At 38.4% G+C, this 27373-nt stretch overlaps 1 protein-coding gene across 1 annotated transcript; it reads left to right on the forward strand.

Moving 5' to 3' along the window:
• The first annotated feature begins 468 nt into the window (after positions 1 to 468).
• On the forward strand, positions 469 to 10930 carry XKR9 (XK related 9). Its single transcript, XM_065630030.1, has 3 exons — positions 469 to 833; positions 8984 to 9207; positions 10281 to 10930. The coding sequence occupies exons 1-3, from the start codon at positions 559 to 561 to the stop codon at positions 10928 to 10930; spliced, it is 1149 nt and encodes a 382-aa protein (XP_065486102.1). The 5' UTR covers positions 469 to 558.
• Positions 10931 to 27373: the final 16443 nt, after the last annotated feature.

The following is a 27373-nucleotide window of genomic DNA, read 5'->3' on the forward strand; positions in this document are numbered from 1 at the left end:
TAGTTGGGACTGTGAATTAGTTCTATTTGCAGTAGGCAATGTGGTTAGGTCATATGTGCTGCTTAGTAAGTGGAGAGCGACTATAGTTGGGAGAGTGTGTGTCCTGAGCAGGTTCAGAGGTGCAGCTTCTCTTGGGCTGATTGTTGGCTGATATCTCAGTACATTCTGCATTTTGTACTTGCATGTTTAAATTGTCATGAGAATTGGTGTGTGATGCTTTAAAAGAAAATATTGTTACTGCTAATCTTCCGTATTTCTTCTTCTTTTTAGGGACCAATAATGAAGAATGACTTCACCAGTTAGAAAGACAATTTACCTTTATCTTTTCCAGAATAGACGTGTATCAGTGACGTTAATTAATATTTAAATCAAGAATACAGAAAAATGCAAGTCCCTTTGCCATAATAAGAATGTGTAGCTCAACTTTCTTTTGTATAAAGCACTATGAGCAGGTGATGTCATCAGGAAAAAGATTCCACTGTAGGAAAGCATTTAGACTAATTCGGACTTTCCTTTACATGAAGTGAGGAGAGAACGACAACAGTGACAGTCTAATGCATGATGAAATTTACTAAGTGGAATTTTATTTTTTTAGTTGGTGGAATTGTAATTTATGTAGTTGACATTGGAGTGGACTTCTGGGTAGCTAGTAAATATTTCTGTCAAGGACAATATTCTTGGAGTATATTAATATTGAGTTTTAGAGGTCTTTCATCATTAATAACTCAGTTATTCAGTTATGAGTGGTTTAAAAATGATTGGGAAGGTACTGATACTGGGAAGCTGAAATGGATTTTTCTAGTTCATCTCTTTCAGTGTGGAATTTTTATAAGGTAAGCACATTTAAAAATTTATTTTAAAATAAGAAATCATATTTCTTTAAGACAGTTTGTTAAGAAATACGGCTTCAGGGACAAGACCACTTCTGGCCTTAACAATTACTGCTCCAGGTAGGCAAATGGCTTTTTGTCTGCTTATGCCGGGGTAAATTATGTCATGTTTTAATGGAAATGTAGGTCTTCTTTCGTTTTACCTGTAATAATTTTTATCATTCACAGCCTAACTCTATTTGATTCATCAGCCTTTTGGTAGGGCATATTTAATTACAGAGTAATACTGTTGTAACTGATAATTGTAAGTTTTTAAAGTGATGTTAAGTATCCATTTGATTACACTAAGCAGGTGAGACAGCTGAAGTAAGAGGTAATGTTTGAACCTGAGAGTCTAGCCATGTGTAGAAAAAACACTATGATTCAGGAGAGAAATGAATGGTTGAATAGTTAGTAAGAATACTTGCAGCAGTACTTCCTGTAAGACTGAGGTAATGGTGACAGGAACCTTTGTTTGCTGAAAGGCACATCTCCAGGAATATTTTAAGATACCATATGCTTATCATTCTGTGGTGGCTTTGCTATAAAATTATCATTATCATTCTAGATATCATTTTGCCAAGATTTTACTTCTATTTTAAAACCGAAGTGAAAGATGTTGGCAAAAAGTCCTGAATTTTAATTATTTTGTGTGTGCAACATGCAAGAAACGTGAGTGAATATACTTATCAGATGCATTTAATACAATACTTATTTAAAATGCCTCCTTTAACTTCCTATGCTATCCTATGGCCAGCAATGAAAGATATATTTATGCCAACATAAAAATTCCCCTCACACACATGTTCTATTCACCTGATGTTATCATGGATTAAGGAAAATGACGAAGCTGTTAAGTGTCACAAGTAACTTTTGCCTCTCTCTTATTTTTCCTTTTGTCTGTCAGCTTTACCTTCCCGCTCTTCCTCCTCTTACAATCCTGAAGTTTCATACTTCAGAGAGGAGTATTTATAGAGAGGTTTAATTTTTCTAGTGTCAGATATTAGAAAAACTTAGAAATACTACATTTTGAAGAAAAAGAAAATCTCTCTTCAATTTCTCTGGATGGTTTCTTTTTCACTAACCACATCCATGGTCACGGGTTCGTTCATGGGAGACACACCAAGACCTGGCCACAGGGTCTCTACCAGGTTCCACCTTTCAGAGGGGATGTCTCAGAGCTCACTGTGGCACTCTCCTTTTGGTCTGTCCCCAAGGCTTTTCATCCTCAGGTGTGGCTGGGAGTGCCATTCTTCTCCTTGTGACTTGCAAACCTACCCCTCTGAGTTTGCTTCTTCCAAAGGAAATTAAAGCCATCACCTCTCTGATAAACGGTGATAAATGTTAAGCCAGTAACCATGGTGTAGAATGGCAGAAGCTGCTCTTTTAATGTCTCACTGAAAACTTTCCTCTTTCCCCTTTCTCTATCGTGACCTCATTCTCTGTAATCTGTTCAGGACTGTTATTCTGTTTTCACCTTTGCCTCGGTTTTACACTCTCGGGTTGCCCCTAGAATTTCCTGCTGATTAGTCCCTATTTCTAAGACCTCGCCTTTAAACACAGACTTTCGAAATTCAGATCCAAGCTCCGAACATTTACAACTCTGTATGCTGCAATCCTGACTCAGTGCTTGTATCTATTCAAAATGCTGCTTTTATGGGCAAATCTTAATGGATTACCTTAACGCTAAGGTAATCCATGAAACTGTTGTGTTTACCTAAACTCATACCCTTTCCAATGAATAGCTCTTATAATGAGTTTCTATAATTTTCAAAGCCTCCTTGCCAGAATTAGTCCCATCTTCTCTGAGTGGCTTATTATCTAGTAAACATAATTTTGCCTTTTGAACTGACAGTATTGTCAACTTGGTCACTTGTCCTCTATTGCACAAAAGATATTTTCGCCTATACAGACACTCACACTTGGAAAATTTCCAAGCTGGTATGTATAAATTACAAAGATGTTTCAGCCACTCCGCAATATTCAGCAGTGTGATACTGCATACTGTGTAGTACAAATTGATAACAGCAGGCTGACATCTATGCTTGTATCTTGGTGATCAGTTATTACACACTTCCTATTATGTGTGTTTTCTCAGATGTAACCACATACAACTCCCTCCTGTCTTCCTCCTTAGTCATCTGATTTATCCAGTTAATTTAGACAATGAGTCTCTCAGTTTTATCTCTACAGTCAATGGATAAAAGCAGATTTTGTTGAGAGTTGGGTCATACTTGTTAAGGTGAGTTTCTGCAGAAGGTTATTTGGGGCAGGAACCTATATTCTCCATTTACTACAGAGGAAAAGAGGGACCTAGTCAGTAAATACGTCCTTTGGATGCCTGAAATTATAAGATGTGAATACACCTTACCAAATTGTCTTCCTTAATTTCTTCCTTTCATTCTTCCCTTCCTCCCTTTCTTGTGTCTTTTACAGTTTTTGCTCCATCTTTGAGACAGGGAACTTAATTATGTTTGTACAGGGCACAGCACAATGGGAATACTTGGTTATGTTATCACACTGCAATGCTAAGAAATCAATATGGAAATCATATGCATAATGTATACATTATGTACATATATATTTTAAAAATAGAGCAAAAATGAAATTAAAATTATTTTATATCTAATAAGGCTTTAGTTTCTTTTAATGGAAAGAATGTAGACCTGTAATCATATTTCATATGAAATGTTATTGTCTGAAAGGAGACAAAATTAAGTTCGTAAAATATATATTAGTTTTGCTGACTAAAATTATTTTCAGCCTGACCCATTTAAATGAGTCACACAGATGTTGGTAGAATTGAGAGCAGACTGTGGCTTCACAGTCAGCATTAAGACAATAACACGGTCAGTGAATGTCGAAAAAAGGGACATTTCCCTTGGGCACTATATGAATTCTGGAATCCACTGACATGGAGCAGTTTGGAGCATCAGTCAAGGATGCCTCCGGAAGACTAAATTTTAGCAATTAATAACTTTTGCTGTCAGGATAGAACGCCATACAGACAGCAGCCATTGTGATATTGGCAGCTGCTGTTGTGTCTCTTGATGCTTAAAGCTTGGCTCAAGATGCCCTGAATCTTTGAACAGGAGCAGACGAAAAATTTTTTTTTTGCATATTTGTAAAGATGAATTCTAAATGCATGAGACATCAGAGTAAATGTGAGTACTTTGCTGAACCTGGGGTGGTTTCATTACACATTTTTAAAAGACAAGGAGAAAAATTCAGAGTCAAGATAGGTAATGTTCTGTTTATACTGGTACACACTTAACACCTGGTAAATCACATCCAAACCAAGAACTGATTAAAAATGAGGACTGAAGCTGGTAACATGCCTCTAGCAATCTATGTGTATAACAAGAAGTTCCACAGGACAAAATAAGTAGAAGGATATTTAAGACACCAAGTCATTGGGATACAGAAAGTCAATTAAAAGTGGAAGGTTTGTAATGCTACTTTAAGTAAGTTAGAGGTTACATAATAATGATCACATTTTCTTAATACAAATTTACAGACCAAAGTATTGATTTAGTTGCATCAGTTTCATGGATTTAATTCAAGCTGTTTGATACTTAGAGAATTAAGTTTAACATGCAGCAGAGAATAATTTGCCTTTGATTAAGGATTTATACCATGCTGCAAACTGTGCATGTTTAGAATTTAGACAGGACAATCATTGTTGCCAGGTGTCTCACAACCTACCTGCATGAAGTTCTAAATGGCACCCAAATCTTTGTCAGTGTAGTGTGATGAGATGGGACGTGTAGTGTAGTACTGGGATTGTGGTGGAAAGTCCTCGCTGGAAATCTGAGGGGAAGCAGGTGGCATGGAAGCACTGCCAAGGCAGCTTGCCTGTGACATGCGAGGGCTGTGAAGCAACAAAAACAAGTAGCTGTCACCTCTGTGAATTCCCAGTCAGAGCCAAAGCCTTCCTAATTTCACAGGAGACCAGGAGCAAACGTCATCTTTTACAAAATGATGATGAAAATGTAGGAGTATCTTAAGAACAGAGAGACAGTGGAGCTGTGTTTCAATGAGTGTTTATAACCAGTGGAAGTCTTATCATCTGTATTCTCCATCGAGCAACACTACAAGGGCAGAAACCCTCTTTTTTTCCCCATCAAAGTGAATACGATATTTAGAAACACTGATAATTCTTTACTATTCTTATATGACAATTCCAGTTGTAAAGAAGTTGTGATTTTTTTGTCCTGTTGGCTTCCAAGTAACTTATGTATCTTGGATTAATAAAAAAAGTGATCCTCTTTAAGGAGTTTAGAGGGAGAAAAAGTAAGTGGTAACCCCGCATTTGTCTGTATTTATGACATATCCATTTCACCTTCAGTTTAAGATGGATCATCTGCCTTCTCAACTGTGAGCTCTGTAGCTCAAAATTTATGCAGATGGTTTCCACTTCTTGCTGCTTGGACAAGCACAGGCTCTGGTGAATGAGTCCATGGGCAGCTAACAGATTGGTCTATCCAATTGTTTTTTTCTTGCAAACATTGCAAACTTTCCAGATGTTTACATCTTGCATGCAATAACCAGATGTTTTGGAATACTAATTGTTTCATAAACTGGAAAAGCTATAGATGCCTTGCCAAATAGTTCAGCTCTTTGCTTATGAGTAATTGTGCAGAGAACAGTAAGATAAATATACAAAAACAGAAAAGTAGAAAACAGTTTCCTTTGGGAGTAAATAATGGCTCTAGAGCCAGCTCACAGAATCAACATATGGCCTGACTGGCAGGGCTGCAGTCTATGAACCTCTGCAAAGAGAAGAGCAAAGGATCTTCCCCTCAGGCTCCTCAGTAGTAACAAAACTACTCCACACCTACTACTGATGCTTCCAGGTTGCAATTCTCACTTGTATGGTGGAAAAGCTTCAACATACCAGGGAATAAGTCACGATTCTTCTAGCATGCACTTAACCCAGGACCTGCAAAATCCTGGTTGTCTCATTTGTAGCTCTGGAAGAACCTGTGACACTGTCTCCCCTGTAGTCAAAGGATTTTGTCCTTAATGCTGGTGAAGGTGTTACACTTTTAACGCCTGGAGGAGCAAGGAATTCTTCCGAGTGCTCTTTGTAAGCAGAAGGGCACTGTGCTCCAATGTCATACTGGGAGGAGATGAGCCTATGAGATCCAGGTGTCTAATGATCTGCTGCCCCCTGTTTGCTATGTAAAAGAAATGCAACTGTGTGTTTCATGGGGTCCACATTGCCTATGATCCTGCGGATGATCAGGGAACTGGGAACCTGCAGCACTCCAGCGTGAATCTTGAAATCATCTCAGATGCAGCCTTAAGGAATAGAAGTAGGAAGCAAGCTAAGGCACAGGACCTTGCCTTGCTCAGCCTGCACACTAGCAGACTTGTACAACTGTGTAAGATAACCATGCGATGGTCTGTGCTGTTCTGCTTGATTTCTCAAGAAAATAGATCTGAATGAATGATGTAATCTTCATAATCCAAATGACTAAATCCTTCTGTGGAGAGGAAAGGCCTTTAGCAATGTTTATAATGCTAGAAAAGTTGGCTGAATCACAGTGAGTTTTCTTGAAAAAAGGGCTGCTGTTGCTGTCCTTGCCTGCCCGTTATAGTCAAAAGGGGTTCATTGGAGAAGAATATTGTAAGCTCAAGATATTTGGGAACTGAATAGGCAGAAACAGGCTTGAAAGTGATGTCTGAACGCTGTTATGCTCAAAATCCTGTTTATGGGAAAACACACAGGATTTATATACTTTTAAAGCCAAGAACTTATTAGTATAAGTGAAATTGTAACAGTTGATTCCAAGAATCATTATTAGTCTAGATCTATTTATTACAGGAAAAGAAAGAATACTTCTATACATAACAAGCGTCAGTAATAATAACATGATTAAAACTGTAACACTCATATTTCATAGTTCATGTCCCTTTTCCTCATGTTTTCCTCTCCTTTCCTCTGCTCCTCTGAGTCTTAAGGTCAGCAGTCTAATTCTGGTGTGCATGGGGGTTATGGGTGTTACCACTGTCTGGAGTCTTGCTGGGAGGAACATGATCTTTATGTTGATGGTTCTTCTTCTTCACTCTTATGATCCACTTTGGGTCTATTTTATATGTTTGCTAGCACGCTTTTAGACTTTGCTTTTGCTTTATTTCTCTGCAGCTTCATGTTACATCCAAACTTAGTATCTATCGTGCCTTTTATGCGTGCTAGATACAACTTAGTTGTTCTTTTTGTTACCCCTAAAAGTAGTTTCATCCAGCTCCACATCTGCATTTATCTAACTGATTTTTGGTGAGTTGTTTATAGCCGTGGAGTCTCCAGTGTCAAACCATCCCTTATCATCCTGTGCATGTACTCTTCCGTACTGTATCTTCTGTCTCCACATCTCAGGACTTCTGCTGTCATACCAAGACTATATCTCTCCATCCTGTGTCATCATATCTGTCATAAATAGCTCATTCAATACAAAATACCTGCTTGCTACTGTTACCTATATAAACTATGGTTGTACCAGACAAAAATGAACAAAAGTAAAACAAATTAACCACCTGGTCAATTGGAAGAAATCACCAAATTTTCTGCAGAAAACCCAAGCAATACAAAGTCACAGACAGGTCAAGAAAATTTCACAGAGAGCAAGCCTGGCAAGTCTGAGGCCTTGCAAAGCTTAAGCCGCCACACTAGCAATGATGTGCCTATTGTGGTGATGCAGAGTTACGCAGTTTCACCTACAGTCTGTCCAGCCAGTGTTAGGCACCACTTAAAGTCAAGTAACCAGCAGAAGAGCGCCAGCCTTGCTTTGCTTCAAGATAGGATTTACATGCATAGTTACGAGAATACTTCTCCCTGCTTTCATTTGCTAACTAGTTCCAAACGATCTTTGTTTGCTGCTGAACAGTTCAACTGGAAAAATGTCTTTAGCTGTGAAAACACCTTCTTCTTGAATTTCCCCATTTAATCTATTATAGAGAAGAGCATTGCTTACATCTCTTGGCTTCTGAAGCAAGAGTGCAATGATTCAAATAATTCACCAGGGCTGTGTGTCTCTGTGTGTGAGTCTATTAGGAGCAGCAGAAATACTATGATTTCCAGCAGCTGGAGTTCTGGTCCTACACCACGTTGTAGCCACCATCCTGTTTTCCCAAGCTGTAAAGATTACCATGTACAACAGCTGGTTCCTCCTGTAACTATCAAAATAGTTTTTGATTAAAACGTAAGTGTTCTGTTCCCTCTAAGGTGCTATGTCCACCTCCAGGCCTGAAGCAAAGATCTTGAAAATGGGAATAAGAGCCAGGGTTTTTTTATTCCTAAGCATAACATTAGAGGCATACTGAACAGAAATGGTTCTTTACCACACAGAATGCACAGCAGTTGTGACTAACTAATTCCGTATATTTTTGCATTTACCGTTCTTTCAGAGGAAATGTTCATTTAGGCTTAATTGAAAATAAACCAGATCTGTTCTAAAAGTCATTCCGATACACTCATTTGCCAAATCAAATGGCTTGTTCATGTAAAACCACTCAGATTATTAATAGAATCTGTCATCCCAGGAAATCCATGTGTCTCAAAAGTAATTTTCTAAAATGAAAGTCTTCCTAAGTATTTAGAAAATAATACTGTAGTGATTTTTTTAAAAAGCCTTTTGAATGTTTGCAGTTCATCAGATATTACATCTGGGGCTTATGGATCTATATTATATTTATATAGATGTGGATGTTCACAGCTGGATATTTACTAATACCCTTAAAAGGGTAAAAAGAAAGTGAATGGTATCTCAAAGAGAAACTGAGAAGAGATGCTAAGGGAATATTCAGAAATACAGTACTTTAAAAAAATAAGAACCTAGCAAAATAAAGCTTGTAATCTTTATTCAGGCAAATCTCATTCTGTTCTAGTAGTTTTTACATTGCATTAGTATCACTGGTCATAAATGATTATCCGATATCACTGGTACCAGACAGATATTGGACTAAATTTTATCTTAGTAGAAGGTGCTGGATTGCATTCAAAGATAAAATGTGAATGGAGAATGAAGTGGGAAAAATCATTGCTGGGCTATACCATTTTGCTGAGTTGCACTTTTAAAAAATGCTGTCTAATCAAGTCTCCCTTTTTGCAGGTATTGGTTTGCTTTGAAGTATGGCTGCCAAGCTGCGTTTAAACAAAACAGTGGTGGAGGTGCATCAGAAACAGACCCTCCCAACTTCATTCAAAAACAAGTAATTGATGCAGTGACTGATATTAACATGCTCAGAGTATTCAAGACTTTTCTTGAGACTACACCACAGCTTTTTGTCCAGATTTACATCCTCCTGGAACACGGCAAAAATAATTTCTGTCAATGTGAGTCTTTCTCCTTAATTTACAAGCTGAGTATCTTACCTAAAAAGAGAACTCATGTGATTGAGTAACATGTTAAACATACCTTGGAAAACATACACTCGACTGTGTATTTACTCTGCATTTATTAATACAATTTCTGTCTAGTAGATGGTTCATTCTGCTAAATCCACGAGAAGGAAGATGTCATTATAACAAGTCATAATACCTAATAGAAACATAACAATATACCACTTGAAGATAATCTATTTAATACAATTAGTATATCATTTGCAGAGCAGTTTGTTTTGTGTGCTTTTGCTTACAGTTTCTTTTAAAACTGCCAGTTGTGCATCTTGAAATAAGTAACGAATTTAGAGCAGCCCTGTGAGCTGTCACTGCCATCATCCACATTATAGATGGAGGGACAGAGTCAGAAAACAACTAAGGATGTGTCGACTAAGGATGTGTCAGCATACTGGTTCAACTCTCAGAAGCAAGACAGGAGCTGTACCATGTCCAGCTCTAAAACTAGTGGCATTATTGACAAGACATTGACTTACTCAGGGTTGGAATTTATCTAACCAAATGGAGAGACCTGCACTGCTGTTTAGTGTTCCTTCGCAGTCCATGGAGTAAATAAGTACTCAGACAAAATGTTCAGATGAACTTCTTCTTAAATATGACCGTGTGAAGAGCCAAGTCTTAGTTATAGATTTCTACATGACAGACACCCCAGATTCAATCTAAATTGCTGAAACTCAAGTTTTTATGGGCTATTTACAATATGTTGGGAATTTCTAAGTCATCTGCGTATGGAGATGGCAAATATGACACACAACTTAAGTAAAACCATCAATGGCCAGAGGCCGGGCAGGATAACATAGGCATCCCAAACAGCATTAGATACCTAGATTTAGGTAACTAAACTGAGCCTTAACATTAAAGTGACTTGTTTAGGAGCACGGAGGAAATATAAAATGCTATAAAGAAATTGTTAAAAAAGCATGAACTTGTCTAAGAGTTCTTGCAGAAATTAGAATGTAAAATAACTATCTTTTATTTAGGTTTAACATTCATCCTTGTGTTTTGTTTAGATGCTGCCATTTTTATGTCTTTTTGTGGTATCTCCATTTCAACGGTTGATTATCAGGTATCATTACGAAAATCTCTGCCTGATGAAGATGAATTTCATGTGCTTCCCATGTTAGTGTATCTCTTCTATAAACTGCTTACCATCACTTCTTGGATACTCAGCATTTCACTGATCACTCTACTAAGTGTTAGAAGTTCTGTAATTCTGCTGATATTTCTTTGGATCTGTGGCTTCACCTGGACTTTGAAACAACATACGACATTTTGCAAATCTATGAAGATGGAATATCTGTACAGAACTGTTGTTGGAATAATTCTAATTTTTACGTTTTTTAACATAAAGGGGAGAAAAACAAAATATTGCATTTCTATTTATTATGCTACTCACACTGTTGTAACACTAGGTATTTTGCTTGTGTATATGTTTTGGAAACCTTCTATTATCAAGGGAATAGATTTTATCATTGTGAGTATCTTAACTATTCTGGTCACTAGTCTGGTGTTAGGTATTATTTTTCTTGCTGTTTATTATAGATGTTTTCATCCCACTGCTTATTGCAGGCCACAGGCATGTTCGGATGAAGTTGATGGAGAGGCAGAGCAAAAAGATAGAGTGAAAACTGGTAGATTTCAAAATTTCATAATGCAATGAACAGTATAGATTTGTGTGTGTGTGTACTTCATAGCAAATACCTGCTGGACAGTCTCTCTGCCATTGTTTCTTGTGTATCATCATTGAGTACTACATAACGGACTGGAGTTATTTCCTCTAAATAACTATTGTTTTCTGTGATGCTGTACAAAGCCTTTATAACATGGAACTCTGTGTGAGTCAAAGTCAATTTTGAAAAAGAAGCAATTTAATCTGTCCATCCAACACAATTTGCTGTTTTAGTTTTTAGCGATGCAAATAATATATAAGAAGAGCTAAAAGTTAATCAAATGAAAGCCAGCATTAAAGACAGATTCTATTCATTTGTATTGATTCTGTTAAAAACAAGGCTTACTTTTCTTGCTGGAAGGGGAGTGCAACTGAAGTAATTGGGGTCAGTGACCAGTTATCTCTATCTGCTTCTTCCCATTAGTGTAAGAGCTGCAGTTCTTTAGATGAGCACAGCTACAAACTATACTGGCTTGTCCCTAAATATTCCCTAAAGAAGAATAGCTTTGATTTATGGCTCAATCACTGTCTTGCCAGAAGGAAATTTGGGGAGATATTTTAAAGTATTTTGTCTTCTAGGTGTTTTAATGACTCCTTTGTTGTTCTGTTTATCTTTCACACAACCTTCTGTCTCTAGGGGCGATGCCAGCTTGTTGTTCTGAATTGATATAGGAACCTGAGTGATTTACGGATGGCAACAAGAGTCTTGCATATAAAGGAAAAACTATCTTCCTTGAAGCATTCGTCTCCTTTGAGTTCTAAGATGTAATAGTTTAAATGCTGGTTTCCACTGAAATGGGGGCTAGGCAAGGTTTGCAGTGGTGAAGCTTCTTTTGTCATTGTCACTGGAGAAAAGAGAAGCAACTGTTCTGATGCATTGCACTCGCAGGGGCTGGGAAATTATGAAATAAGCAACTTGTCTGTCAAGATTTTTTGGCAGAAGGCAGAATGAAATTAGGCAACATTTCAATCATGTGTTCAAATGCTAAATAAACAACAAAGGAAATAAGGTTGATAGCCACAGCTTCTTCAGAAATAAAATCTAAGAGGAAGCCTTTCAGAGCTGCTGCATTTTAAATCTGAATTATGAAAACTGGGGGTCTTTCTCTCTCCTCCTTTCCCCTTCCAATAACTCACTTTTGCAGTTAGAGTAGCCACAGGCAAAGGGAGGAAACAGGGTTTGAGAAAAGAGACTAGAGATAAGATAAACTGATAAACTTTGCCAGGAACCAGATCTATTAGCATTTTGATTGACAGCAAACATCCCTGAAACTTTGGGGGAAGGGCTGATGCATGGTCAACACTTAGGGTGCTGAAGAGCTGTGTTCTGTGCCTCTTGTGTCAAGTCCATGGACTGCAGACTGCATTTTACTTGCCACTCTTCCATCTTAGCAGACCTCAGGGAAGTTGCTAAAAATGTTCCTTTCCCATTGTGTTGCCATAGTTTTCTTTACCAGGCCAACTACTTACGTCTCCTTAATCCCGTTCAAAGAAATTAATTTCTAGAGATACAGCTTGGTCTGTCTTTCTGAGGATATGAATGAAAAAGCAGTGTAGTAAGAAGAATTTACTTCTAAAATCCCTCATTTCTGTTTAGGGGTAACTAGTATGTGGGTCCAGAAGTCAAGACATAAAAAAGAACAATTCATGGGACCTAAGCAATAGTTTTCCTAAAATGAATATGTAGAACAGCACCTTCACTTCTCTGTATTCTGGAAAACAGATTTGCAAAGGCTGCATAGATAAAACAAAAAGCTCAAGGCTCCATTGTGCTTCATGTGCCATGGCTGCCCCAAGTTCACCCTCCTTTATCTACAGAGTGTTTATTATTGGTGATGGTGCCCTTCGCAGCAAAATGCATGCCCGGTTTTAGACTGAAAGTACTCTTATTTTGCTATTAAAAATAAGTTCCTAAATAGTGAAGACTATCCCTGTATTGCTTCACACAATTTTATTTTTTGATCATCTGAAATCCTGAGAAGGGACTAGGGTAAGGCAGGGCAGAAAAGGGAGAATACTATCACTATCTTGCAGAAAATTATAAAATTTTGTCTAACAATTATTTGGAAGAAGATCTCAAACTTGTACATTATCTGAGAAGCAGATCTCTGGGGAAATATGAGCTGCTGAGAAGTCCTAGTGTGGGAGTTTCAGCCCTGGGGCCTCTAGGTTATCTGCCTGCTGCCAGATGCCAGAAATCTGGAGCCTGAGTCGCTCTGGAGAAAGGTTAGTTTCTGGCGAAACAAAACAAATTCGTCTTGCTGATATTTTTTTTCCCTTTCGGCAAACTGCGAAATTCCACGTAAAATATTTCATTGCCATCTCGGTGGCCAACTGTTAACACTCCTCTTATTTCATGGGAAAAAATCTGAATGTTGTGCGGCCTTCTGTTGTTCTCCTTATGTCTCCTCATTCCCTCTTCTGTGCCACTGAGAAGAATGTTTTACTGAAATTGTGTCTGTAAGAAAGGCATCTAGGTGGCTGTTTGTACCACACTAACACAAATACACATCAAACACAATTATTTAAGTGTCAACCCCTATTTTATGATTGTAAGTGTTAGTGGACATAAATTTAGCCATATCCTAAAACTGGAAAATGGTCCTTTGGGAAATCATGCAGATTCTTTTCACAAAGCTTAAACAGATCTTTGGGATCCTGCCACAGATACTGTAAATGTCTCCATTTTGCTGTCATCAGCCAAAGGGCCTCAAGAGATGGGAATTCCTGTTAGCTTGTCCCCTGTAGTCTTTTATTTATTTACTTATTTTCAACTTCAATGTTCTCCCTTTCTTCCTGATCTTGAGTTCAAGATTTTCACTTTATTCCCTTAATTTTCATAATTATGAAAATAGCTTCTAATTCATACGGTCATTTTAACTCAGAATCACTGTAGGAGGGAGGACAAGAAAGCACATGAGTTGATTCTAGGCACATTTCATATCATCAGTGACCACCTCAGACAAAACAAGCAAAACTCCACTTCTCCTAGGTGTAAATTTCAAACAATAGACTTCATACATATCCTTTCTGTTCCTCAACTACTCTTAAAATTCATCTGCCACTCAGTTCATGCATTGTGCCTGACTTTGTCATTTTAATCTAACTCCAAATTGAAAACAAATGTCTTTTTTTTGTTTTTGTTAAATACGTCCATTACATCTTACAAGAAGTATTTTAATAAGTTAAATAAAAATAATAAACAATTTCTTCTTGTTTTGACTACCGTGGGACCTGGGTAAGAGGGACAACATTCAACAGAATTGTTTTAATTATCCTACTAATATTCAACGTGCCATTTGATGGCATGGGTGAGCTCACCTGATGTACCACAGATAGCACTGATTTATGAAGCCATAATTGGGTTTCCAATAAACATTTGTCAAAATAATGTATTCATTCAAACCAAAGCCTTCTTTATTTATTCATATAAAAGAGCACTTAACTTTCAACAAAGAATTGCCTGCCATCAAAAACACTCCATAAATGGGAGAAATTTATGAAGACACAGTACCAGAGGGTGAATGGTGGAAGACTAAAGTTCACTTTAACCCTTCAGGAGTGCCAAGTTCCACCTCTTGTTTGTTACTGGTACTATGCATATTTCTTTCTAAAAGCCCCAAGCCCAAACATTAACCTTTGTATATTTAGACATTAAAGTACCAGCTCTTTTTTCTACCATAGTCTTACATCTCCAAGATGGTTTCAAAACTAACATCTCTCGTTTTTATTATGCATTAAACATGCACACAGCTCAAAGGTTTTAGGCTTACCTACATTCTGCCCACAGTTTTCACCATGTGTATATTCTTGAAAAAAAAAGCTTTGAGAGGTTAAACAACTTATCTTGTCTGAACTTGAGGCAACACATGTACTTGTCATTCATTCCAGTTGAAGAATTTTCCTGTTTTACCTCTTCACACTCTTCTCTGCTTCCTAGCACTTCAGTTTCATTCTGCAGGTTTTTAATAGAATAGCGAAGCACATTATTTGAATGGAGTGCAGACAACCCCTTGGAATCCATCTTCACAAAAAAATATTCTCCTTTTACCTCCAATTAGCTAACATATAACAAATACAAGTCACAGTGAAGATTCCCACTATGAAGTCTAATATTCATTAGCTTTGTGAAATGTAGACCTTGGTGGGATAGGGAGTGATGCTTCAAACTTGCCTTAGCCTGCTAACACCTGTTGAAACTACAAACTGCACTGGCTGTCCTGTGATTGTATATTGGTTTTCATATATGCTTCTATTTTTAGCACACTTTTTATTTCTGATAGTGAACAAAGCTATGAATAAGAGAGCAGAATGAGAAAGGATAGGAAAGGTTTCAAGTGCACATTCGTGCCTCAGCAGCTCTAGTATTTCCCTTATCTCAATACAAAATCTCCATCATTATTGCCATTTTTATTACTACTACTGATGCTTTGTCCAGGTGTCTAGGATGACAATAGTTAGAATAATATTATATCTGTTGCAACTGGAATGCAACAAAAAGTTGGTAGCAAAGTTCTATTATCCTTTGTCTACTCAGCACTTATTAGTGATCTTAAGTCTCTCTGATTAAACACAGGTATTTTTTAATTGGAGTCTACAAGCCTCTTAGAAAAGAGGTGGTTACCCATTTGGTTCTGTGGGGAGTAAGTCAGCTGCTGAAAATCAAGGTCTAAATATCCCTGGACAATTCCTGGCTGCTGTGAGAAAGCACGCAACAAAGCTACATGTTTGAAGGTCACTTGCAAAGACAAAGGTATGAAGATGGAGAGGAAGGCACGGCAAATAGAGACACTGGGAGCTGGTGATTTTCAGCCCTTTTCCACATCTCATACTCCACATGCTGGGTCAAGCCTGAAGTGTGTTATACTGTAGTAGAGCAGAAAGGGACCTCAGACATAATTTTATAGTTTGTTTGTCCTACAACAGGGCCACTGTGCATGTGCCATTCCTGGCAGATGTTTTCTAGCTGGTTCTGAAAACCACAATGTCCCATGTAACCTTCCCAGTTCTAAACAGTCTTGTCAGTCAGAAGCTTCCTATGTCCAGTCTCTTTACTGCAGTCTGAGCCCCTTGTTTTCCCCTCTGCCTTGCAGACCAGATGATTTCCTTCTTCTGTGAAGCAGTATTTTGCATGTTTGAAGATCACTATTGTGTTCTCAGACTTCTCCAAGTGTCAAACACATGAAACCACTTAATCATGTATGTCTCATCTTGTAGACTGACAATTCTTCCTGTGGATGTTTCTTCCAGTTGACCATGTGCTCCTTGAAGTACAGGATCAATATCTTTGTGCAGTACCCTAGCTACTGCTGAGTATACCAGATGGGCTACTTCTTGTGTCCATAGGATACAGTGCAATTTTTACATCATAACTATAGTTTTTATCTTTTCTTTACAACATTATGACTTTCAGTGACTCATGTTCAATGCACTGTAGCACAAATATTTTTTCTGCAGAAACCTTGTCCGCCTTAGCGTGTTTGGTTTTCACTGTAAGATTAAGTTCAGCACCTGCCTTCTTTAGGCTCTGGCTTCCTTTACAGAGGTTTGTTTCCATGAATATTGAGCCCATGGTCTAGAAAACAGCTTCTCTTCTTCCCTGGCAGATGTTTAGTCACCAGAATTGGGGTGGGTCTTCACATAAATGTTTGAGAGACTTCAGGACAACACCACGGGCTTTTATAATCATGCTATGCCTATATTTGAGACTTTCCAAAACTATGTCCTACGTGAAGACGTGCATCTTTAGTGAACATTGCATTATTCAACTGAGAGAAGAACTGCTGTGACAGAGACGACGTGTTGTCTTGTAAATCATCAGATCTTTGTTATACTGTTTGAATTTAATGAAAAGACAGAGTGAGAAGAAAATATTTTTGTAATCTGGACCCTGGAAAATGGTGTCATACAACGGATACTACAATGCAGAAAGACCACTGCTACAGATCTCTCCCAAGTTGTTTTTGGCTGTGTTTTGCTGGGCTATAGTAATTCCTTAACTTAGATTTCGAAGGATGATTCTTAGTCACCAATCTGTTGCTTTTGTCAGCACTCCAAAGCAGCAAAACAGTATCTCATATAGCTCTGTACTGCTTTGCCACAGCCACTAGTGTATGGCAGTGTTATCTGAGTGGCATTGGTACCCTTACTTGTAGGCTGGTATTTATCTCAGTTTTCTGCTATATATAATTAATTCAAATTGGATGTTAAGTTGCGTAGGGTCCTCTACAATCAATGGAAAAAAAAATCACATCCAGAGAACTGTCATCCTGTCTACCCAGACACCTATTCAGGATGTGATGAATCTTCCTTTAAAGGTGCCCTTTCCCACTAACTACAAAAGGAACATCAGCAAGACGCAGTTTAGGTAGGCAAAACCAGGTAATGTGACTCACCCTTTGCACAGTAATTCTGTCACATATAGCAGAACTCCAATAAGTTGTTGACAAGAATCTTTCTTCAGACTATCTGTGTAGGGACCATAGGGATATTAGTTGGCTATTTCAACCATTAAACAGCCAAAAACTGAATAGTGGGAAAGCATCTTCTTTCTCCTATAGACATGGACTTCTCTGTGATCCTTTGAATCTCATTTGTTTCTTCTGCATAATGGCTTACATTTAGCATTTCAGATTGCCTTGTTAAAGCCTTTGGACCATTTCTGAACAGCATGTTGAAATAAGTAACCTTCCTCTGAAACATCGTGTTAATGTCTTCAGTGTAGTAAGCAACCAAGTATTTTAAAATTAAATGCATATCAACTTGAATTAGGTTTTCTTTAAGTGCAAATTGTTGATATGAGCCTAAAATGTTTTCTCACTTGACAAGAAAAGTGGAAGGAACTTACTTCAGTGAATTCTCCCTGTGTTCACTACCATGGCATCAACTACATGACCTTAACTGAATGTGACCTTATAGTTTGCAAAGCTGAATGGCACAGTTACGTAAACACAAGGGAAAACAGGCCAGACCATGTAACATGGAAGAAGTCCCCTATAAACAACTTCTTAGATGACACTATTAAAATTTGCATAGGCCGATGAGCTTGAGCTTTGGCAAACAGCTGTCATAATCAACAGCTTTTTTTAAAAAAAGCATAATATATGCAAATATATTTTTCAAGCTGTGTGTCCATTTCTCCAGCGTTCTGTTAAACAGTCTGGGGAATTTTATAAAAAGAAATAAGCATGGCAGTTTCAAACAAGAATGACTATTATCTGGGAAATTAATATCAAATTATAATTATGTGATTTAATGTCTATAATTATAATCAGACTTGAACAACAATTGTAGATATCAGTAATTAATTTATGCCTTTCATTGGAGAGAAAAGAAAGTAAAACCGCCCAAAGCCTTCTCTCATTTATTTTCTCCCAGCCAAAGAAATTATATTTACATGTATGTATTTAGAAGCATAATTAAGGCAGCCAGGTGTGGCCTTTCCCTGTCAGAAAGAAAGACAAAACACAAAAACACAAGGTGGGGTTTTTTTGGTTGTTTGTTTTGTTTTCTTTTTCCTCTAATGCCCCATTGTGCATGGGAAAAGAGAAACTAATAACTTGCTTCCCATGTCACAGGCAATAATTGTTTTCATCCCACCAAAGAGGGCTGGACTTCTGAGGCTCAGCAGTTACCAAATGCCACATGTAAGATGGGTGGCCCCTGGTTTGCTGATTAATTGCTACTTATTATTCTTGTGTGTTTTGAGAAAGAATGGAGGGAGTTTCCAGGTCAACCACTCAGGAAGAAAGCAACAAAATCCCACTAAAATACTATGTCTTTCACTTTCAGCTTCCATTTATCAATAACATGTGCAAACGCGTGGCTATCAAACCAATGATTTATTTGCTGCTTATGGAAGTCCCAACAATATTGTGTCAGTATTATCTTATGTATGTGCCAGACAGTCACGTACACCAAGCTGAGAATTTGACATAATTTAAGACCTCCATCTGAATTTTTGTTTTAAAAAAGGGTTTTCTCAGCAGTGGATTAGGGAGAATCTGTGGTTACTGATACAGTTTACAGTAGCTGATCTCAGGAAATTGATGGTTGTTGCTCAGGGGAATAAACTGATCAGTTCAATATTGTACCATGCTAAAAAAACACCCCAAAACCATTTAATAACATTTAGAAGACTGGATTCTCCTGTTGCCTAATGAGCTACAGAAACAGGTCCTCAGCAAGTGCAATTCACCATTGCTCTGTCATCTGGAATTCAGAGCACAGCTTGAAAAGACAGCTCATATAACATCCATCTTCTATCATGGTATATTTTGAAATCACAAGCAATTAGAAAATAATTTCAGAAGATATTTGCCCATACCTTGTCCCTCTCACCCCTTCGTTTTATATTAAGGCCTATCTGGTACTTCTTCAGGAGTTAGCTCTGCTGCTGCTGTTCACTGGTAAGCACCTTTGCATGACATGTAGGCAGTCTATGCATGGGGAGGCCAAATGGCAACAGATTTTGGATACAACCTGAGTGGGACCAAGACATGGAGGAGAAAGGAAGGTTAGGCCCTGCCCTGTTCCAGCCTAGAGCCCCTTTTTCAGCTCAGTCTCCACTAGTCCCCGGCTTGTACCCATGGAAAGTGCATGAGCAGGACTCTTGTGCAAGAAGAGAGGGGCAGAGTCTGGCTGTGCAGCCAGCGGAGCACCTTGAGGAGAGTCTATATTTTATTATCGCCAGAGGTTATCACATGATGAATATAGTTGCAGCTTGGAATTTTGGGCTGGGAGAACCTGAAAAAGCTTCATGTTATGTTTCCAGAGGCCCTGTAACTCCTTTTCCACAAACACAACTGCCAGAGAGCGCTGCAGCTTTTACAAGGCTTTCAACACCTAAATATTAATAGAAAAGCCTAATATAGTCTACCTCATTCATACTGTTTGTGAAAAATCTTGGCATAAATATTGTTCTAACACCATGGAACCCTTCCTAGGATTGCTGTTTCCCATAGACCAGTGTTAAATACTCACATCTTCATGGCTTGTGGGTCTCTACACAAGCTGCAGGCTGACCACAGTGCAAACACAGAAGCACAGGGACCAGCCCCAAACCCCTTGGCAAGAGGGGGCATTAATAAGTGTGCTGCCGGGAGCTGCTTAGTGAGCACCTTGGGCCCAGAGAGTTTGTTAGTGTGGATATGGTACTGTGTAAAAGTCAGTGAGGGCCTCTGGGTTTCAGCCAAAATATCCCCACAGTGGTTCACTGATCCATGTGGACGGACTGGTTTGAGTCAACTCCCAGACTCCAGATTCTCTGCTTTTTTTTTTTTTTTTTTTTTTTTTAAACGTAACTGTATGTTCCTATAGCCTGGCTTATATATGTCTATAAAAGCTGCATTTTTTTTTTTAAGTATTTTGCCCCTATTACTCTAGGCAATATAGCAGACTCCAAAAAAGAGCATCTCTGCCAATGTAATACCTTCTGGTGTAACAAACAAAGCAAACATGACAGTAACAAAAATAACAAAAAGCACTACAAAATATTAACATATATTATGAAAACAGATGATTGTTGCCGAGCTGAGAGGGGCAGTGTTGTTTACTGTATAAGCAACCATAAGTGTGGGGGCTGCTTTTCATTTTTCTAATCCTTCCTTGACATGCTTGGTCTGTTGCCTACCAACTAATCTACTTCATGCATAAACTATTAATCAGCAGTTCTAGCATTCATTATGCAGTTGATTGTCTTTATCTAGGCACTATTTTCATTTGGAAAACAGCTTCCATTAGAAACACATTCTTAGCAGAGTCATTAAAAGGCTTTGCAATCTTTCAAGTAGACATTAAGGCATGGTATGATGATTTCCTTGCATGGTAATAATGTCAGAAGCTCAGTTTGTGAAGAAAGCATTCTCCATTTTGAGGATTTAGTTGCCTAAGTGATTATTAAAGAAAGGAATGTAATAGAGAGAAAAAAATAATTTCACAGACTAAATTTTCTTACCAACATTTTGTTTCACTCCATTTTACTCCCTACTCCCCTTCTGTCAAGGATTTTTTTTCTTGGCTTACAAAAATGGGAGTTTCACAATGCCAGGGGTAGAATTTCTCTTTTTATCCACAAAATTTTACAAGACAGATAATGATATATTTCCAACCCACCCTGTTCTCTCAAATTAGGCTCTTCATTTAACCAGTGCCAGCCTGAAAAGGCCAGGTAGTAGGAACCTGAACATTAAAATTTTTTACCACATATTTTTTTACCAAGCTACCACATGGAAAAAGTGACATCAGTGTTGCTTATGTCAGTCAGAGTGTGTGATAAGGAATTGTTAGCTGCTTCTTCTTATTCCCCATATGCAGTCCTTATTTCCTCGACTCAGAAAAAGAATATAGTACGGTTACAAATGATACCCATAGGGAGAGAAGCATGATTATAGCTATTTTACAACTTTCACAGAAAATAACAAATTATATCAGAACTCTTCAGACTAGAGTGAACTGAAAGGTGATATACTACAGGTCTACAAAATTGCTATTGACACAGAAAAGGAATTAATCACTCCGTATTTGCTTATCTGTTGTGATATGAGAAAGAGACATCAAATAAAACAGAGATACTTTTTTCAAAACAAAAGGAGGGACTTCTGTGTGCTATGAAAGCTCTTGCTATAGGATGTAGTGGCTGTTGAGAGATTGTGAGATTGTGCATGTTTACTCAGTAACTGAAAAGAAAAAAACCAACATAACAAAACCCCCACACATACACACAAACAAACCCCCACCAAACCAAACAAACACCCTCCTCCCCCCCCCCAAAAAAAGAACACCACAGAAGAAAAATTAGTTGAGGTCTAATAAATAAAGACACAGTTTTGTCATGAGCTTGTCCCAACTCTTCACCACCACTCTAAAAGGCCCTAAGCTTTAGTCCAGTACAATCATAGGGGATGGAAGAACAAGACCTGGAGATGGAGCACTGGCACTAGTAGTGGGGTTTTCATATAATGCAACTCTTGGAACTGATCATCCAGAACCTTTGATATGTTGCTCGTGGTGCAGTGTGACAGGAAACTGCATACACAGAGATTCACGTCTTAATAAGCATCCAATTTAAATTTGTTAATGATTGTTTTAAACTTCTTATAAGAACGGATTGCTACCAGCCCACTGGTAACATTAAGGACAGATAAGAGGGGTATCCACCTGCTGCACTACGAGTGTAAAAATGACAAAAACCACATAACAAATGGGAAACACAACGATCTGGACACTTCATTTCCGATTGCTGAGCAGACACTGCTGAATCTGACTTTCTTGGTATCATATTAGGGAGACAGAAATTAAGCAGAGCAGCAGAGGAGCAATGATGACTAAACTTGCTCTCCCTAGAAAACAGGCCATTGCTGTCATTTGTGACTCGTTACTTCATGTCATGACATGACCTGATCACGTGCAGTTGTATTAATGGTGAGTAGAGGAATGATATAAGTGGTATGTCTTCTGCCTTTCACGAAAGCTCGTGTCTTCGTTTTTCTGTAGTATCCTCTGTAACAATAGCTGTTTTAGTCAGATATCACTCTTCTCCACGCTCTGTTGTCACACCAGCAGTGCCCTGTCCTCTTCAGGTTATCCTCTAGGCTTATTTCAGAGTAGATTTTTACAACTTTGACAAACAGCACAACTCCAAGCATGCCACAAGCCCTGTTCTAACAGGATTTATTCCTTAACTCCACTTATTCCATTAAAAAAAAAAAAAAAAAAAGCTCTAGCTCTTGCTCCTACCTGTCATTCATTCAGAACAGGAATCTCTGTTGAGTTCATGGTAGTGAGTTGGGTCAAACTTATGTAGGGAGTAAGTTGCTGCCATTCATCATTCATGTGTTTTTAAGGCACTCCCTAAACTGAGCAGCTGTTTCATCCCCACTATCACAACCATTCCCAGAAGACAAACCAGGAATTCCGTATTTGGTTTCTCCTCTAAACTATGCTCCCTCCTATATTCAAACCAAATATGAACTAGAATGTGCAGGTGTTTATCAAACCACCAGTTACGCATTTTTCAAGGTCACTTGGAGGAGCTGAAAAAAAAGCCTTTAATTAATAAATTCAGTGGTGTACATAAAATAAACAAGGGTAAGACATAATCCCCAGGGACTAGGGGCTGGCAATGAAGAAATGTAGGATGTTTCAAAATGGTGGACCCAATTTCAAAGCAGTATATTGGGTAAATTGGGTCCATCTTTTTGAAACACCCTACAGTGCCTTACCTTTGGCAGAACCCTACCTAAAAAGGCTTCCTTAAAGTGAAGCAAAGTCTTTTATGGGTGCATACAAATGAGTGTTTACAGAGCACTGACATGCATAAGCATGAAGAAGGTAGGCAGATTTAGGCTAATGCATACACAGGAACAGAGTGCAATCATCCAAATGCAGATGTACCTCATGGAGCAGTAGGGCTAACACCACTCATTAGTTAATCAGGTAATTTAAAAAGCAGTTCAGCTGAAAAAAAATCGGAGCCTAATGCCCTAGGTTTGTCTTTCTCATCCTACAGGAATAATGAAGCACCTCTGCAGCCAACTACCAGCTCTCTGCTATACACTTTCATCCCTCCTCCCACATTAGCTTCTAAACTTCTTGGCCTGGTAAAACATTCCAGATAAAGCTCTGAAAGGAACATGCTTACCTGCTGATACAACCATTTCCTGTAAAGTTTATTTATTTCCCCCAAACCTCTATATTTTCCTAGGGATAGTTGTTTTGTTGTTACAATATGATTTAATAAATAAAAAGAATTTGTTGTACCAAAAGGTTCTAGATAACAGTGGCTTCATATCCCCTATAATCAACTTGTTGTCAACAGTATATTAGAAGGATTTTAAAGTATCATTTTCTCCTTAGAGTAATACGAGTTGCCACTGTCCATATCAATGGCATAGTTTATTAAACAGTAAGAAAACAGATGAGAAAAAAAGAATTTAGCATAGTTTTTCTCTATTGTGTTTCCCTCCCTGAGTGCCAGATGTCTTACTTACATGGTGTTTCCACTCTCAGTGGCATGAGCTTCTCCTGAGTGCTTAGTTTTTGGGGAACAATACCAGGGAGCATCAAGAACAGGGCAGCACCACGAGGGCAGACAAGCCAGAAGCTGAGGGTGACCTTCTCAAACAAGCCACAGTCCCACAGTACTTGAACAGGGTTCCGCTGGTGACAATAGCTTCAAATGATGGTATGTTACAAGTCAAAGCAATGGTTCAGGTTCAAAGTCCAACCAAGGACACTAGTCAAGAACACTGGAGACAGGACTAGAAGCAAGGCTACTGCCCAGGTCTGATGTCCGTCCAGGAGATGGAGCTGGTAGTACAGTTGGAGAGAAAGCTACCTCCCACATAGGTCCACTGCCTATCCAGGAAAACTCAATAACCAGAGGCTGAACTTAAATGGGGCTCCTGAGCTCATGGGCAGAAGATGTGGTGGGGGCTCAGGTGGGGCTGGTCAGGGCAATTAAAGCCAATTTGTGCAGCCAGGGCCCTGACAGACACTGGGGCAGTGTACCCAGCAGAGAGAGCAAAGCCAATGTTTTTGATTTGACAGCCTCTGGTTTGCATAGGAAATCAGAGAGATGTTTCTCAGCATCACTGAAATCCCTGCCCATCTTGCAATATTTATATGCTCTAAGCAAGCAGGAAAAGTCAAATTTTGTCCTACTGAGATCAGTAATGAAATTCCCATTGATTCCAGTGGGACCAAGCCTTTACCTCACTGTTTCTTTTCCTGAGCTGCTGTTTTGAAGTCCAACATGGTAATAAAAATAATTAGAGGAAGTGCCACAGACTCTCTTTTTCCAAGCCTTTTCTGGAAATCACAGGGATTCCTCCTGTATCAGTGCATTTTATACTCCCTTCTTTGACCCTTGTGTCAGGCTAATGGCTTTCTGATTAAGAGTCAGATAAACCTGCTCCAAAACGCATCAATATCAATCCCTTTCGGCCAGAGGTCTGGGTCAGTGACATGAGCATGAAATATGACTTTCTTCCTGACCTGCTAAGGGAAAAATGTTGTGCTACTGTAGGGCTTGCTGGTCTGAGTTAAAGACAGCCTAGCAAATAAACCAAGAGTGGGTTCCTTCCCGTGGTAATTCTTTATCCCTAAATAGTTTGACCATCTTTATCATGAACTTTTACTGGCAATACTTTTACCTCATCTGTTTCTGGAAATGGATGAATGCTATTAGTGTCTTCTTGTCATGGGCCTTGGGATTTGTGCTTGGTGGATTTTTTTTTTTTTGGTTTGTTTGGTTTTGTTTTTGTTTTTTCTTGAGAAGAATAAATAAACTGGGAGAGTGTGACTAATAGCATGCCAAGAATTTAAACACATGAAATGCGTAAGCTAGTGATTTCAATGTTTTTCTTCTGTGAGGGTCATCACTGTACAGTGTTCAGCAAGTAACTGCTACTTGTACTCAGGTAGTCAGAAGTATGTTGCCATCCATCTCATAGCTAGGAACTATAGAACTGATACAATGTTTGTGATTTAAGTGTCTTTCTAACTTTAGAAGTGAATGCATATGTGCACTAGCTGTCTAGGCCATACACTTAGAGCTTCGCTTCATAAGGAGTTCTTCAACGGACTATCCTGTACAGATGGAATTCCGTTGCCTAATCATGCATGTCTAGTGACCTTTTTGATGCCCCAGGATATTTCACCTGGTGATCATGTGCTGCTCTTGAAGGGCAAAGATTTTATTTAGGTCTTGTGCCCAGTCTCTTCTGGTTCTGTCCTAACTATCCTACAGTATTTCCAACTGCCCTAGACATCTCTCTTTAGGAGAGCAAATGTGTCTTTTTTTTTTTTTTATGTAACTTAGCATAAGGTGAATTCCTCTCTTGGCAACCTTGCCTGTATTGACTAGGTCTCCATTGATTATTCTGGAAGTTTAAGATGGCCTTGGCTTACAGTAGACTCATAAATTCTGGTGACTTTCTGTCTGAAACCTACTCCTTGTGCACCTACATAAGAGCTGCTGAATCTTCAGGATCATAGTTAGTATTTCTCAACACGTGTCAGTTTAAGGACTACATATTTGGGTCAGTTTGCCCGTCTAAACACAATACACAGTGTTGCTGGTGTTCTCACATGGGGCCTTAAAAGGGATTTAAGTTGTGAGGGAGCTTGCACTGGCAAAACACAATAGAGGTAAATTTCATACCTTGTGAATTTTCCTTTAAAATAAACTTACTCATCCAGGATGTTTTGTTCATGCATTTGGCCACTTGCTCAACAGTAGTCTTTGGAAGACCTGCTGTGCTACAGAAAAAAATATTGTTTTTTCTAATTGGGAGTATCTGTTAATTCAATCATTACTTTTGGTTATATATGCCCAAACCTCATTGAGTCTTAATTTCACTAGAAGACCTTTCTATACAATACCGTATTATGATATTATAATATTTAACATAATATTATTCATATAGTATAGGATATTTTGCAGATAGCCTTTTGGTAACAGTCTTTTAAAACTAAAATAGACTTGACTTTCAAGAAAAAACAGACAGTGTTTAATTGCTTTTGGTGCTATATGATGCCTGGAATGTTTTGTGTGTTTTTTACCAATTTCACGTCCCATTTCTGCCGGTTCATCAATGAGACAGTCAGAACCACACCTACTGTTTTAATGCTGCAATAGCTATTGGAATGGTTATCTCATGCCCTTTGTTCCCTTCTCCAGCTCTGGGAGAGTATTTCCAATAGAAATGAAGAATCGGGTTTCATTTTCTACCCTTTTTGTCTGCTTTATCTGCTTCCTTTTTGACACAGGACTACTTCTGTTTGAGCTTTAAGGCAACAGTCTGATGGAGGATATTGGACCTCCCTATAGTTTTATGAGTAAAAGGTTTCTAGTTGTTTTCCTATGCAATTCATGAGAACAGCTGAAGTAGGAGATACACACCTAGCATAAAAACCAGGCTTTTATTATACTTCTACAAGATTTGGAATGCAATGACTTCACTGGAGTTCAGCATTTTAAGCAAAACTTAGCCTTTTAGTGGCCAAATTCTCCATTTGGAGATACATGTAGTTTGCTCTTAGAGGAATCACTTGCAAGCTCATGACATCTAATTCTAGCCCTAATATTTTGTATTAGAATTCTGGGCAGCAATTTTGAAGAAATAATATCAAAAGCTGTGATTCAGACGGTAAAGGTTAGTTCTTGCATATGGTTGAGGAGGAAGAGCAAGGTGTAAGTAAATGGTTTCCTTTCGGATAGTCCCTTGCTAGCGCTCAGCATCTTCTACGTTTTCAACTGATGTTCTGTCTTACCTCCATACACAATCATGTGCTTTGCTAAATTGCTAAATGCTCAGTGGCACTGCAACCTAAAAGATCAACTTAGCTTCTATACGTATTAAAAAAAATTGTCTGATTCGTTTCAAAGCAGAAATAGTTAACAGGAAAAACACAGCCCAGCACCACAGGCTC

Source organism: Caloenas nicobarica, chromosome 2 (assembly GCF_036013445.1).
Source record: "Caloenas nicobarica isolate bCalNic1 chromosome 2, bCalNic1.hap1, whole genome shotgun sequence".
In the NCBI taxonomy this organism is placed as follows: Eukaryota; Metazoa; Chordata; class Aves; order Columbiformes; family Columbidae; genus Caloenas; species Caloenas nicobarica.